The sequence below is a fragment of the Mytilus trossulus genome, chromosome 6 (assembly GCF_036588685.1).
Source record: "Mytilus trossulus isolate FHL-02 chromosome 6, PNRI_Mtr1.1.1.hap1, whole genome shotgun sequence".
NCBI classification, from domain to species: Eukaryota; Metazoa; Mollusca; class Bivalvia; order Mytilida; family Mytilidae; genus Mytilus; species Mytilus trossulus.
The window spans coordinates 19,338,826-19,356,384 of NC_086378.1; the positions used below are offsets into that span (position 1 = coordinate 19,338,826).

Genomic DNA, 17,559 nt, shown 5'->3' on the forward strand with positions numbered 1-17,559 from the left:
GTTGAGCTTCCACGTGAATTGTCAATACCTAATTCATTTATCAAGCAGTTTATGTAATGTGATTTACACACAGAAACGATACTGTTTGGGGCTTTATCTACTGGGACAATAACATACTTGTCATGGAGGTTGGAGAAGTGTTTTGCAACATTCGGGTCATTAAAGATTGACGTATCATGAATATTGATACACCCATTTAGTTTCTTAATTCTGATCGGTATCAACGACCTCAAAGCCTTAATCTATTCGGAAAGAGATTGAAAGACTATGTACGTCTTCTTTTTCGCACTAAACCGATTGCCCGGCATGATCCTCAGCTGAATCCATCAGTACTTTGAAGATGTTTTTCAAATTGATGGATTAAGCTAACGATATTTCTGAACTATAAATAGCATATTTCGCAGAGAAGTGTTGCTGATTGCAAGAAACCACGAATCAACAGTCTACAAGATACACAGTAAAATAACACCAACATCAAGGGTGATATCATGTGCTCCAGAAGTGTTTGAACATCCTGGTCATCATGTTGCACTATTTGTGTTCTTTTAATTCAAGTAACGACCTGGTAGTTAGTGTCAATCGGTGATGTCACTTTCATGGAAAATTGCCTGGATTATGGTTACGACATTTGGAACATATCAGTCGTCATTTAAGAAACTGATATTCCATTACGGTAACAAAAAACTCACGATAGCGTCTGTAAAATATTTTCAAAAGGGATGACTTCACCTTTACTACAGAAAACTCTTGGTTCAAACCATTTTTGGATGAAGCTGATGTTTTCTTAAAAAATAACTGTATTTTCATACAAATAAAATATTATACCTGGCTCTATGCTATCAAAATAAGGGAGGTATAATGTGTTGAAAAGCAGAGGAAATAAAAATACTAAATAGAATTATAAAGGTAATATCCATTTTTTTATGGTTGTATAGAGATCTAGAAAATGCCGTTGATGATATTCAGGTTTGTCAAATTTAGGGAACAGCATGTGGTAACAAAAGGCGTTTTTTAGGCAAGCATTCATACATTGGACTGAAATAGAAATCTTTCAACACCCGTTTTAAACATTATAATTAATAATTGGTAGTTTAGACAGATTCTCTGTGATAAATAAACGTCGAAGTGTTATAATATTGTTCTGTAATTAAAAACGTTGTTCCTACCTTTGATCAGAAATTGTAATGAAATCACACCTGCATCAGTTGTAAATTCACACATGTGTGTATTTCCTCCACGAACATCAATGGAACATTTTGTTTGCTGAATAATTGAATAAATTCTTTTATCAAGTACTTTCTGCTGTTCTCCCCCATTTATTGTCTGCTTAGCCGATTTCAATTTTCTATTTTTGCTGCTGTCTGCTGTCACTGTAATTTTTACCTTCTGAGTATCTTAAAATATATACAATCAAAGTTAATAATGATAAGACCATCATTAGGTATATAATTTCTAATAAAGGACCGGTCAGGAAGAAAATAGATTAATCTTGCACATGTATTGAAAAGAAGAGTTTCTGTACAGCACTGTGTAAAAGAACCGGAAGATACCAAAGGCAAAAACAAAATTCACAAGTCTCATTTAAAATGACAACACCAAGGTAAAAAGCAAAAAGACACGATAAAAGACACAAAACAATGTTTAAAACATTAAAAAGGAACATTTATTGAAATGACTTCATCTATTCCGCGAAACATTAAAGGATAGTGCTTGCTTCTTGCACAAAATCATAGACAAGAGACACATAGTAAGTTTGTATGTTAGCATGACAATTTGTAACACAGATGGCCAAACATAAGTTGTTCAAATAATGAATTAATGAAAGGATACGTGAATATAGATTCGTGCAGATGTGATGAAAACCAAACAAATCAAATTCGAGAAATTAACGAGCATTGAGTAAGTAATTTTGGTTTCACATGACGGCTCATTGATAAGGAAAAACTGTTGAACCCTGTTAAACCATATTTTTATTTATACAAGAAAGCTGTGAATTCTAAAATACAAATTAAAGGTTTTTGAATTCTTTTTGATCACAGGCCTAGCTTAAGTAAAAATGTTAGGACATGCAAATAAATAAGACAAAAGTTAAACTTAAACATGTATGCTATAAATGTCTGACGTATATAATGACGTTTTTTTGAGAACAATATGGCTGCTCCTGGTGTCCCTACCTACACGCCATCATGAATTATAAAATTAAGTTCTATGTAATTACTAAGTAAATACTTATCTAATTTTCGGCTTAATCATGTTTTTTTTTTACAGGATTTGATTCAATAAAAGTGTGAGTATTACATTGCACGACCAATGTAAAAAACATACAAATAATCATCCAATTACGGTCATATCGGATAATGTTTACTCTAACCGGATTCTTCAAAAACCGAACAAACGTATAATTGACATAATCAGGGAATTTGATTGGTTGATTTAGTATGTTTTTGTCTACGTGCCCAATTTTCGAATGAAACGAAGTTGGATTTATTCTCATTCTGTCTTTTAGTTTCGAAAGAAAAAAGCTGGTGTGAATAGAAGAAATCGTTTCAAAATTTATAATCTTTAGGGATGTCAACTCATTGAAGATTACCTAATCATTTGCTAATCGATTACTCATTGGATATACCGAGCGATACTCGAGTACTCGCTCGGTGAAACATTTACAAAATGAAAACACAAAACTATACCATTGTATGTATTGTACGCTGTTATCTCATGATCGTAAAACCCTCAACATTCTTACCTAGGACTAGATAATAGGAATTGTATACTATAAATAATATGAGACAGGCATTACCTGTGAATGGGGACGAAGTCTTTTTTTTTAATCAAACAATTTAAAAAGAGAAACGGAAATACCGTTACGTTTCCGATTTTGGTTCTGTTGTAAAGGATTTCAGTTGTGACGTTATTTAAGTTATGACGTCATATTCAATGTAGACGAAACGCGCGTCTGGCAAACTCAATTATAATCCTGGTACCTTTGATAACTATAAACAAAGAAACGCTGTCATCAGGTAACGTCTTTTTTATAACAAAAAAAAAATAACCAGATGCTCCGCAGAGCGTAGCTTTATACGACCGCAGAGGTTGAACCCTGAACGGTTGGGGCAAGTATGGACACAACATTCAAGCTGGATTCAGCTCTAAATTTGGATTGTGATTAAATAGTTGACACAGCATAGGTTTCTGACACAGAATGAATGTGTTCTAATGAACTTAAAATTTTTGTTTTCTCTTAGAGCAATTCACTATGCTGTTGAATATTAATCCTCTCAAAAAAATGTTTGAAGAAATTTTCTTTTTATTTATGAAATTTCAAATGAGAAAAATTGAACCCAATTTTTTGATCACATCCCCCTTTCCCTTATTCCAAAACTAATCTCAATTAAAATATTCTAATGGAGTTTGCAACAATAACTACTCATTTAAATACATCATAAAATATTAAGATGTAAAAAAACTGCTTGTTATCACTGAATGGTAAAGATTATTTAAATTTATCAGTTGGTAGTAAAAAGTGAATATACATTGTATATTGTATATAACAAAGATTTAAGTTGATTCTGGACAAAGAAAGATAACTTCAATTAAAAAAAATTCTTGCAATAAGATATTTCTTGCTTACTATTCTAGACAAAGAAAGATAACTCTAATTAAAAAAAAATTTGCTATTTTACAAGATTGTGAAATTAGATATTTCTTGCCATTGCACAATAATGTGCAATTGAAAAGACTTGCTATTGCACAATACTTAATATAATAATTTTAGATCCTGATTTGGACCAACTTGAAAACTGGACCCATAATCAAAAATCTAAGTACATGTTTAGATTCAGCATATCAAAGAGGCCCAAGAATTTAATTTTTGTTAAAATCAAACTTAGTTTCATTTTGGACCCTTTGGACCTTAATGTAGGCCAATTTGAAAACGGGACCAAAAATGAAGAATCTACATACACAGTTAGATTTGGCATATCAAAGAACCCCATTTATTCAATTTTTGATGAAATCAAATAAAGTTTAATTTTGGACCCAGATTTGGACCAACTTGAAAACTGGGTCAATAATCAAGAATCTAAGTACATTTTTGGATTCAACATATCAAAGAACCCAACCGATTTATTTTTTGTCAAAATCAAACTAAGTTTAATTTTGGACCCTTTTGACCTTAATGTAGACCAATTTGAAAACATGACCAAAAGTTAAGAATCTACATACACAGTTAGATTCGGCATATCAAAGAACCCCAATTATTCAATTTTGATGAAATCAAACAAAGTTTAATTTTGGAACCCTTTGGGCCCCTTTTTCCTAAACTGTTGGGACCAAAACTCCCAAAATCAATTCCAACCTTCCTTTTATGGTCATAAACCTTGTGTTTAAATTTCATAGATTTCTATTTACTTATACTAACGTTATGGTGCGAAAACCAAGAAAAATGCTTATTTGGGTCCCTTTTTGGCCCCTAATTCCTAAACTGTTGGGACCTAAACTCCCAAAATCAATACCAATCTTCCTTTTGTAGTCATAAACATTGTGTTTATATTTCATTGATTTCTATTTACTTAAACTAAAGTTATTGTGCGAAAACCAAGAATAATGCTTATTTGGGCCCTTTTTTGGCCCCTAATTCCTAAACTGTTGAAACCAAAACTCCCAAAATCAATCCCAACCTTTCTTTTGTGGTCATAAACCTTGTGTCAAAATTTCATAGATTTCTATTAACTTAAACTAAAGTTATAGTGCGAAAACCAAGAAAATGCTTATTTGAGCCCTTTTTGGCCCCTTATTCCTAAAATATTGGGACCAAAATTCCCAAAATCAATACCAACCTTCCTTTTATGGTCATAAACCTTGTGTTAAAATTTCATAGATTTCTATTCACTTTTACTAAAGTTAGAGTGCGAAAACTAAAAGTATTCGGACGACGACGACGACGACGACGACGCAGACGACGACGACGACGACGACGACGACGCAGACGACGACGCCAACGTGATAGCAATATACGACGAAAATTTTTTCAAAATTTGCGGTCGTATACAAATGAATTAGTATTGAGTTCCTTTCTTATACTGATAAATATACATTCTATTCAAAGTCTCATGCAAACAAGAACGGAAACGGAAGTAGATGTCCGCGCAAATCCGGAAATTCATAAACGCGACTAAATCGTTTTTGAACGATTTTAAGATCATTAGGTAGCAATAATCAGTTAGGAAAAAATATCAAAATTTGCCCTCATCAATTTAACCATTCCTTTTCATTGCTTTCTTGCAAAATTAAGCTTACTATTTGTGTCATATATTGGCATAGGTATGTAATCAAACTTTTTCATAGATTTTATATCTAGTATATGAAATGGTAAAATATAGTTTCTTTTGGGCGTATCCATGGCAACAATCTGCATTTATTTGCACTAAAATCTTGCAAAAAGGGAAGGGATGAAGATGTCACATATTTCCCCCAAATTTGACTGAAGTAATACCTTTTCTGAAGCTGTTTAAATATATCTTTCAGTTAATCCAATGAAAACTATATGTCATTCGTCTCAGTTTTTTTTAAATTGCGTCAAAAGCTTCGTGTAGAAAAAAAAGTGTTTGTAAACATTACATTAATTCCTGGACCGATCGATGGTCTAGCTATGAAAATACGGAGAGTCAAATAGGAAATAGTCAATTAAACGTTAAAACCAGATGCTCCGCAAGGCACAGCTTTATACGACCGCAGAGGTTGAACCCTGAACCGTTGGGGAAAGTATGGACACAACATTCAAGCTGGATTCAGCTCTAAATTTGGATTGTGATTAAATAGTTGACACATCAAAGGTTTCTGACACAGAATGAATGTGGTCTAATGAAATTTAAAAAAAAATGCCTTTGAGCAATTCACTATGCTGTTGAATATTAATCCTCTCAAAAAAATGTTTGAAGAAATTTTCTTTTTGTTGCGGAGACGATTTGAAATGTGCAGTGGAATAAATTGTTTCATATAAACTAAAAGTTCGACGATTTGGGATTTGGGAGTTCGACGATAACGTTATACCAATAGCATTATCATATCCATATCATATAACTAACGAATGTTTGCTAATAACTACGTTTTAATCCAATATTTACAATATATACAATCATTTTCGTAATACAATTTCACAACATTGTTTTCGATGTTAACTTATCGCATGATTAAGACGATCTGTTTACGTCTGACCAGTAGACATGAAATTTCACACTAACTTAACCTGATTCCCAGAGATGATCAAAACCAAGTAATTAAATTAAATAGCCACAGCTGCACGTGCAGACGATTTTTACTTGAACTCTAAATGACTAGACTGACCTACTGAAGGTGTTATAAAATTTAGGAATACCGTTAAGATTAACCATTAACTTTCTACACATTAATTAATTCTTTGGAAAATACTGTTATCTTTATCTTATCTTAGCAGACGAAAATGTAGCTTTATTTCAACATAATTATATAGAAAATTAACGATAAAAATAAACTTGCAAAAATTATAAGTGCAATTAATAAAAACCGATTTCTACTCTATTAAAAATCCTAAATAAAACACAATCATACTAATAAAAACTAAAAAAACTATTGTCTTCAATCCACTTTTTATTTATGAAATCTGAAATGAGAAAAATTGACCCCCCCCCCCCCAATTTTGTTTTCACATCCCCCTTTCCCTTATTTCAAAACTGATCTCAATTCAAATTTCTAAGGGAGTTTGCAACAATAACTGCTCATTTATATACATCATAAAATATCAAAATGTAAAAAAGTGCTTGTTATCACTAAATGGTAAAGATTGTTTTAATTTATTAGTTGGTAGTAAAAGTGAAAATAAAATGTATATTGTATAAAACAATGATTTAAGTTGATTCAACTACTATTCTGGACAAAGAACGATAACTAAAATTTTCAAAGAATATTGAAAATATCTTGCTATTGCACAAATATCTATTCTGGACAAAGAAAGATAACTCCAATTGAAAATTGATTGTTATTGCACAATATTGTGCAATTAGATATTTCTTGCTATTGCGCAACACTGTCAATTGAAAATGTCTTGCTATTGCACAATACTGTACAATTGAAGATTTCATGCTATTGCTGAATATTGTGCAATTGAAAATTTCTTGCTATTGCACAATACTTAATACAATAATTTTGAATCCTGATTTGGACCAACTTTAAAACTGGGCCCATAATCAAAAACTAAGTACATGTTTAGATACAGCATATCAAAGAAGCCCAAGAATTCAATTTTTGTTTAAATCAAACTTAGTTTAATTTTGGACCCTTTGGACCTTAATGATGACCAATTTGAAAACGGGACCAAACATTAAGAATCTACTAACACAGTTAGATTTGGCATATCAAAGAACCCCAATTATTCAATTTTTGATGAAATCAAACAAAGTTTAGTTTTTGACCCTTTGGGCCCCTTTTTATCAAACTGTATCAAATTTTTCCATAGATACAAATATTTGGTTTTGATGTTTAGTTATATATGTAGAAAATTGATTACAAACGGAATACCAAATAATATATTTAAGGTGATGTTTACCGAGCCGTAAATTCAGATACGATTCCAGTTAACTGATTATATTATAGTAGCGTACTTCTTCATTTTGGTCGTTGGAGTTGAACAGTTAGCAATTGTATAAAATCTTCTAAATTGAATCTTAAATTATTTCTTTTTTTATTCGTTTTCCTTATATATATACGATATCACAGTAACATGGGTTTGAATCCCGGCGAGGGAAGAACCAAAAATTTGCGTAAGCAAATTTACAGATCTAACATTGTTGGGTTGATGTTTAGAACTCGCCTAAACATCAACCCAACAATGTTAGATCTGTAAATTTGCTTTCGCAAATTTTTGGTTCTTCCATCTAACATTGTTGGGTTGATGTTTAGACGAGTTGTATATATATATATGTATACAACTCGCCTAATATATATATATATATATATAACTCGCCTAAACATCAACCCAACAATGTTAGATGTTTAGACGAGTTGTATATATATACAGGGTTAAAGAACATCAGTTGTTCGACCTGTTAGTCAAATGCGTTTTGTTTAAAGATACTTTTTCACGTTTTTTGTCTTTTGGAATATGTTGTTTGTGCTGTTTTTAGATCCTTCTACAACGAAATTTGTTTGACATGCACACGTATAAAAATTGCGGTTTTTATCCAATGCAATCATAGGTTTGAACGTAGTTTTCAATTTAGACTCGTTTATATTTTTTGTTTGGGCATGTATCATATTTTCCCTCCGGTTTATATGATCCGTTCATCCTATATATTGACTCTTAAAATTCAAGAGTTAATCTAAACATGAGGGTACTTTCTCTAAAAAAAAATGAGGGTACTTTTTATATGGCCTTCCAAATACCGTTTCGATCCCTAACATCACTGAAGAGACATTTATTGTCGAAATCCGGATATGGTGTACTAAAGAAATATTGACACCGAACGTTTGTGGCACAACATCCTGTCCACAAGTTAACAACTTTTTTTTTTCTGTGACGTATTAAATTTATATTAAGATCCAGTTTGTTACATCTTGTGATCAATTTTATTTGGCAATCGTCAATGGCAGTCAGCAGGGTTAAAGAACATCAGTTGTTCGACCTGTTAGTCAAATGCGTTTTGTTTAAATATACTTTTTCACTCTTTTGGTCTTTTGGAAAATGTTGTTTATATATATATATATATATATATATATATATTCAACTCGCCTAAACATCAACCCAACAATATTAGATCTGTAAATTTGCTTTCGCAAATTTTTGGTTCTTCCCTCGCCGGGATTCGAACCCATGCTACTGTGATATTGTGACACCAAATCGCCTGCACTGCAGCCGTCCCGCTAGACCACACGACCACCTGGGCTCTCAAAAAAAAGCTTTCGCTGGCCATGTGTTACCTTTCCACGTCAGTTTTAATCTAGCGGCGAACCACAGTACATGATATATAAGGCATGAAGATGTTATTGTTACAGATCAGCTAAATTATATATAGTAAAGGATCCTACAAATTAATGTAAGATACAGTCACAGAAAATAATTATATTCATAAGTAAGTCTGAGTCAGTAACAACCCTACAACAGATGTATCCATCGGATCGCCATCAATGATGGTGATACATGGCTGAGTACACAATGTATATACAACTCGCCTAAACATCAACCCAACAATGTTAGATCTGTAAATTTGCTTTCGCAAATTTTTGGTTCTTCCCTCGCCGGGATTCGAACCCATGCTACTGTGATATCGTGACACCAAATCGCCTGCACTGCAGTCGTCTTGCTAGACCACACGACCACCTGGGCTCTCAAAAAAAGAGCTTTCGCTGGCCATGTGTTACCTTTCCATATATATATAATATAAATATAAAAAATTTCGAAATGCTCTTAAAGTCCTTTAATTCTCTACATTTTTCTCCAACCGGTTTCACATCTTTGTGATAATCATGGATAAATGTAACTACCGGTAACGTAACGTCACGATAATAAGTCTGTAACAATGCATTAAAGGGACGTAACCCTTACAAAAGTAACGTCTTATCTGTTTAGGCTAAGGTTAATAATTTTAGAAACGTAGTTTAGTTATCATTTGCCATCGGCCTCAAATGTTGGACTCAATAGACCAGATAGGTCATATGGCAAACAAAAGGATTAAATAGAACGCTTTAAATGATACTTTCATTTGTGTGAGGTATTTTTGAATTGACATAATACGCAGGTGCACATATACTTCAAAAAAGAGAAATTATACTAATGTTGACCGTGTTGAACTACAAAAATGTTACTGTTGTGATGCATTCAAGACGTCATAATTAAATCTTCGTTTTAACAAATGCCCTGCCTTTTTACAAGTGTACAATTAAATAGTTAAGTATCTATACTATTAAACGAGAAGACCTCATTTTTGGTGTCGCTTCTCTTATTTCCACAATAAATTAATCATCATGCCTCTGTGTCCTATCGGAGCAGTGCATACTCGCATTTGTCATCCATTCATATGATTATTCAGATTGAGTTATTTTGGGTGAAAAACGAGAAAAAAGACGTCCGGATATGTTTCCGTCATTGGGCGAAATTTTAAGTCAGATTAGACTTCCGGTTTGCGTTTTTCTGTATACTTTGAACATACATAAATACTACGAATACAGTGTGATTTCTGTCTTATATCCGTCATTGGACGAACTTTAAGTCAGATTAGACCTCCGGTTTGCGTTTTTCTTTTTACTTTGAAACAAATACATATACTACGAATAAAGTGTATTTTCTGTCTGATATCATATTTTCATAATATACAGATAAGCGCTAAAATTATTCATGTGTCATTAAAATTAATAGAGAACAAAAAAAAAAGGATTTTTTGTGGAAAAAGGAGGAGCCGGGCTAGCAAAACAATTATCCTGTCCCAAATTACCTATGACTTTTGATACCTTTTCTTAATTCTCAAGTCACTCAAATTTTTACAAAAAAAAAGAAGATGTAGTATGAATGCCAATGAGACAGCTCTCCACAAGAGACCAAAATGACACCGAAATTAACATTTAAAGGTCACCTTACGGCCTTCAACAATAAGCAAAAGCTGATACTGCATAGTCTGATATAAAAAGCCCCGAAATGACAATGTAAAACAATTCAAATGAGAAAACTGACAGCCTTATTTATGTACAAAAAATGAACGAAAAACAAATATCACTGAACCAGGGAATTACAGGCTCCTGACTGGAATGTTCATAATACATGTACACTAAATGTATGTTCATAATGAAATTAATAGAAAACAAGAAATGGGAATTTTGTAAATAAAGGACCCATGACTTTTGATACTTTTCCTGAAATTCTCAAGTCATTAAATCTTTTACAAAATTCTTCCTACAACACTTTACATCTTTTCAAATACGCTCTGAATGCCCGCGATTTCGCGGGTGTGTTCTAGTCATTATTTATAGTTCAAGATTACTCTCACGTCTGACGGCTTTTTGCCTGGGCCAAGAAAATTCTAAAAATTGCCGTCAGACGTTAGTGCAATTTTATACTTTATAAATTATTGATGGACTGAATATTTAAAGAAATATTTGATTTTGGACCAACATTCATTTATGAATCCGGTTTAGTGTTTTAGACATTTTTTGTAATACCTATCAACGAAAACAAATCTTTATTTATAAGTTTTAGAATGAAATATTAAAATACAGATATGCAATACATTGAAAAATATAAATAAAATAAAACTATACTTTAACATACCATATATAATTATAATTATCACAATGATCACTTCAATAGGTACAGGGCAAACATGGGTTACAACCACTACTACTATAGCATAAATGTAACCTGTAAAAGAAAATCAATTAAATTGTATAGTAGACAACACCAATCTACAAAACTCAAAGCTCTGAAAACATGAAGTCCGTGTCGCTCATCTAGTTCTATGTGTATGTTGAATAATGGACATTCCAGTATTTCGAACTAGAATACTGTTTATGATTCATGACAAAAAAATATCTGTTTTGTTGATCTTGTCTTCTTTTAATAGTTTATCTCGGCTATCTCTAGCTTTAATTGAAAATAAATCAAAAGGATAAAAATATCGACATTTAAGGGCTCGTATTGATTTAGGCAAAGTTTACTTTGTTTGTAAAGTATGTCTTGCGAATAAATTTTTTTAAGTGTATTTTATTGTTTTCAAGAAAAAATGATAAAATAATTTATCAATGATAAAAAATCTAATAAAGAGTCCACTAACTATTTCGTTTTTTTTTAATTCATTTGTAGATCATGTATTGCTAATCATGTTTGCTTTTTAAAGTGTGAAATTATCTATAACAGTGAAAATTGTTATATAAGATCAACAACTCCAATAAGAGAGACATTTCAGAACATATTGTAATATGTATAGATTTGTTTTGCTATGAATAATGTTTATCCATTTCTACTTTTTTATAAGAAAAAAAAGGGTTTAAAATCGTGCTACAATCAATGATCATCAATCGTCAAGCGATTTCATGCATACGACTAATTTTAAGATCTGGTCACGCGGATCAAGTTTCTAGTAATCTTTATCTTTAATACTTATCAAGACAATATGCAAACTAAAAATCAAATGGAAAAAAATAATTTAAGGGCAATAACTCCGATAAGAAGTCGTCTGACAGTTTACACATAAATTTACAGTAGGGAGTCAGATCTTTAAATTCCAACCATTTTCATTCATTCAGATTTTCTCTATCTGTGTGGTTTTCACGATAATAGGTACAAAACCAACAGTTTAGCAATTTATGGTAGAGATAATTTATTTCTGATTTGAAACCGTATTGGTTATTCTTTTGGAATTTAAAGAAAGAATCCGGCATTTCTAAAAGCTTGCAAATCACATGTAGAACAGGAGATCATCCACGTTTTTTATGGGCTACTTGTTGCTCAGTCTTTAATTTTCTATATTACATGCTGCGAATACTGTTTTTTTGTTTGTTTTTATTTTGGTGGATTTTTTCCTTTTCTTGCCAATGCATTATCAGATTGTTTTTAACATATGAATTCGATATCCCATTGATACTTTTCGCCTCTTTTATGAAACATATGCTTGTACGACTTTGCCTCCCGCAGAGCTATAGAAAAACAATACATTAACGGGTGTTACACGGACTCTTTTTAGATGATACACGGACTCTTTTTAGTTGTAACACGAACACTTTTTATGAATAGAATCACTCGTGCATGATCAGTTCGTTCATGGGCACTTTAACTTTCAATTAGATTTGAACTTTTTGGTTCACCAACTTATTTCCTGTCTTTTTATTGAACAAAATATGTATGTTAGAATCAATATTTGTTGTCAAACATTTCCAGTAAAATACTATTCATATTAGTACACTAAGGGATTAGACATTTAACTTACAAAAGAAGGTATTGGTTTCTCCTAAAAAAGATATTTTGATTCCAAATTTTATGAGAAAAAAATTGTTATGGTCAAGCAGATGACACATTAATGTTTTGCATGATTCCTGATTTTCCGAATACCGTAAATAGTGCTAATTTAACAAAAAACATTTGTAAAAAAAAATAATCCAAAAGAAACCTTTCTTTTATAATAGGTTTTATAAGTAAGCATATAAATAGACATTAGATGAATGAGTTGGCTAATTAGACCTTTTCAACATCTCTCGACACCGACTAATGACACCTACAGTTTACAGGTAAAATGGATGGGTCGTCTCAAAGACAAAAACCATCATGATTATTATTACGTAACATATTGGATTGGCGGTTTTATACTGTTTTGACTATATAGTTTAAGAATATATATCAACCAAATAAATAAATAAATATATGTATGGTGGTCGGATGCAGACATTTATTTCGCCTTTTCGCGTTTTCGTGACTACTCCTTTCATTTTTGCAAACGCGAAATTGGGATTTCGAGAAAGCTAAATCGAGAAATTGAGAAATCGGGAAATTCGGAAATTGAGAAAAAGGAAAATTGAGAAATTGGGAAATAGATAAGATCGGGAAATCGAGAAATCGAGAAAACAAAGAAAGAAAAAACGCAAAAACACGAAAGAAAAAACACGAAAATGCGAAATCGCAAAATGAATTCTCGATTTTTCGTTTTTGCTTTCTGTATTTCTCGATTTGTCAATTTCTCGATTTCCAAACGTCCGCATCCGTCCACCATATATATGTCTCTGTCGTAGAATATCCTTATTTCGTATGTATTTGCACGACATTTCATTTTGAATTAATTAAACAAAAATTCCAAACATTCTGAAACCTAACCCATTTCCTCTTCACTTTTGTGATTATGTGAGTCTTTCGCCAAATATTTGCCGCATGCCAATAACGATTTAATTTGTTGGTGTAAAAGTTTTTATGATTTTTTTCAAAAAAGGAAAAAGAATAATGGACCGTCCGTCCGTATCACACTTGTGAACACGACCAACTTGGTGTTTTTCCACCGAACTTCACCTTAGTTGATGTACATATTCAATTGCTGGAGGTATAATTACATATTGATTTTTTAGGGTCGAAGTAAAACATAACGTTTTTTTTGGTTTTTGTTTTTGTTTTTTTATCAACGACGGTCTTCTCCGCTTCAAGACTTCAAGATATCTTGTTCGAGTTAAAGTTTTTTCTTGATGAATTTTGAAAAAAAAAATTGACCCCTCGTTTCAATGTTACAACATTTAAGCAGTGATGGGTGAATACATAATTCAAGTGGAACACGAAATTGGTGAATTGAAATGAATCAAAGTATTGAGTACATTATAGAGGCATCCAAGGCCAAAACTAATTACAGACCTTGTCAACCGACATAATCATTGTTTAATTAAATATCAACTGCAATAAAACATGTTTTTTTCGTTTTCCAAATTCAACCAGGACAGCTAGAAGCTAAACGTCTAAAAGATGAAATGTGACTTCAAGTCTATCATGTTCTTTTATAAATTAAAAAAACCCATGTCATTTGGACTCTGTAGGAAAGTTTTATCATTGTCAATGATTGAACGGAATCAAATCAATAATGATCACATTTTATTTTTTATTTTTGAGAAGACCCTTCACATTTTACCGGTCGTAGTCGTTCTCAACTGTAGGTGTCGAGAGATGTTGAAAAGGTCTATTAAAATGTAGAATTGCTGACCAACAGACAGATAGATAGACAGACGAGGTGATAGCTATAGGCCATCCGTCGTCTTTTGAATTAGCTTTATTAGTAAGAACGTCAATTCGAAAGTGAGAAAGACTATATAAAAAGAAAGGTACCCTGATTCATTCTCTTAATTGCTTCAAACAGCCTTTGATGAAGTACATTTGCAAAATTTTGAAATTGATAATGGTGTTTGTTAAGAGGAGAAATTAAACCAAACATTGAGTAGGCTTTGGTATGTTTAGACACATATATATTGCATTTCAGTAAAACAAGGTTTACTAAAAATGAGTCCACAAATGAGAAATAGATTAACAAAAATGAAAATGCATTACAACATATGTGTATATCTTTGTTTGTGTAGAGGGAATCGTTGACTCTAAATGATATAAATTTGAAATACTATTTAAACTGCAGTATGATATGAAAAATCTCTAAATTTGAAATACTATTTAAACTGCAGTATGATATGAAAAATCTCAAATTTATATTGTATAGATGATCAAAATCCAGATATAAAAAAACGGGTACTTACCTTCACATGGTTGATTGCCTACAATGAAATAAACACACAAATTTATTATACTACTTTATTAAAATGATCGAATATAGTAGATATAAAACAATGTGAACTCGCCCCACTGGCTAAACGGCCCACACTAGATGGCACCTTTAGAAAAGAATCGACCCACTCTTGTTTACCGAATCGTCCCACTTTTGAAAAGTGTAAAATCAAATTAAACCATCAATCTGACAACTTACATATACCCGATAAGGGTTTAAACCCCACTGAATAAAGGTCTACCAACTCGCCCAACTAATAAACATATCTTGCTATTAAGTATGTTAAATTACTAATAATTGGAGGTGGGGGTGGAGCGGGAGGGGGGGGAATAATTGGTATCCAGACTAGATGTCCTGGTTTAGCGGTATGTGTCGTGGGCTGATATGCTAAAGGTCTTCAGTTCGAATCCCAGCATCGACACTGGATTTTGTCTACGTAAATATTGATAGATAGTCTTTTCCGTATAAATAACTATAAGTTTTATAGTGGATTTGACATTCCCACCAAAATGTCACAGAACAAAGGAAAGCATGCAAAACAAAAAAAAATCAAACTGGGGTGATCTGGTAAGGGTGAGCCTGTTAAAACATGTACAAAGAAGCTGGGATGTAGTTTTAAACCTGAACCAGGCATATGCATATTGTAATTGTGAAAATCGTCGTTCTTTAGTCATTTGGCTTGTGGATACATGTAGTTGTATAATTTTCAACTCCTACATCATTTTGTTTATGATATTTTCAATTTGTTTTTGCATAACACATGCAATGGCAGTACCATTCAAATTACTTTTTATGTGTTGCGTATAAATTTAACTTTATAGTGACCGGAAGGTAGAAAGTTCATAAGAAGCTGAAGACACCTTGAAACAGCACCAGATCATTAGATATTGCATCTTATAAAAAAAGAAACTAAGATTTGGATATTTCCACTCCAGGGTAAGCATATTTATCTCTTGTGAAATGAAATACAAAAAATATTGTAACACTGTAGTAACTGTTAATTAATAAAGATACTATTACGTGTATTTCTGTATTGACCTTGTTACTGGTCCTCGTCCAGCTGTATTGGACTTCGGCTTCGCCTCAGGCCAATACAGAAATACTCACGTAATAATATCTTAGTCTTGTTCAGCTGCAAAAAAAACCAACTATTTATTAACATTTCACTTTTATGTATCAAATGAATAAATATTATAGACATTTTTGAAAATTCTTCAATTTAGAAAATGCCTGTAACATATATTCAGTCAGACAAACGACAGAGCAACTACACTTTTCTAACAACTACAAAAAACAAACGTTCTGGTCAAGGCATATGTATTGGTATAATTGGACTTACACATTTAAAGCAGCCATAGTAAAATACATGTACAATCGGACTGTCTAAAATATCACTACGTCGAACAGAAAACACTACACGGTATTAAATATAACACCTGGCCTGTATATCAACCTACGGACATGTTGTAAAAAAACCATGTGCAGGAAGAAAAAAACTCGCTGTGTCATATAACTTTCACGAAATATGCAACTGTACTTCACTGTAAAAGCTTCATACAAGCTTCTTTATAGTAATCAACTGCACTATCATAAACTATACACTTTATAAATTTCACGCGTTCATAAAGTACTCCCAAACCCACAAATGATAAAAAAATAAATCATTTTCAGTGCTTTGATCCAGCCCATTTGTTGATCATTAAATAAATTTTGTACTTTTTTTTACGTTATCTCTTTTTCAATAGATGGAGAATGATTCATATCTAATGTCAATTTATTTGATATTGGGTGTATTTATGTTGAACACCTTCTTTTTTATGAACAATTTCTTTTAAGGAGGTATTCTTTTAACGTTTTAGTCTCATGCAGTTCCTCTGGCCTTGCGGTCATAGAACTTTCGAGCATTTTTTTCGTACTCCAGACTTCAAAATCAACCAATCAAATTACTGGATTTCATGTTTCGAGCATGATTTTTATGCTCTGAGCACCGAGCAAAGTTTTATGACTTTGGCGTGTAACTAACGTATACGGACTTCGTCAATTTTCTCTGTACTATCTATCATACTACTAAAATAACGAAGGCCAATTTGTAAGCCGGTATGACGCTATTTAGAACGACAAATAAAAAAATCAACTTTTAATATATAATAACTTATATAAGACAATTGTTTTGATTAAAAATTACACCCTTCTAGGGCCAATTTGTCTTCTACATAATTAATATAACCAATTATAATTAGCAAGTTCCGGGCCGAATCCGAAACCGATATCAGTAGTACATGTACCTGTTACCTAATCCGTA

At 32.1% G+C, this 17,559-nt stretch overlaps 1 protein-coding gene across 1 annotated transcript in view; it reads right to left on the bottom strand.

The window, feature by feature from the left end:
• LOC134722388 (uncharacterized) overlaps positions 1–17,320 on the bottom strand; it is a 50,819-nt gene extending 33,499 nt beyond the window's left edge. The window contains exons 1-4 of the mRNA XM_063586007.1: positions 17,281–17,320; positions 15,229–15,246; positions 11,291–11,380; positions 1,167–1,394 (exon numbers count right to left, since the gene is read on the bottom strand). Coding sequence (XP_063442077.1) covers positions 1,167–1,394; positions 11,291–11,380; positions 15,229–15,246; positions 17,281–17,320 — 376 coding nt within the window. The remainder of the gene's footprint in view (positions 1–1,166; positions 1,395–11,290; positions 11,381–15,228; positions 15,247–17,280) is intronic.
• Between the last annotated feature and the right edge of the window lie 239 nt (positions 17,321–17,559).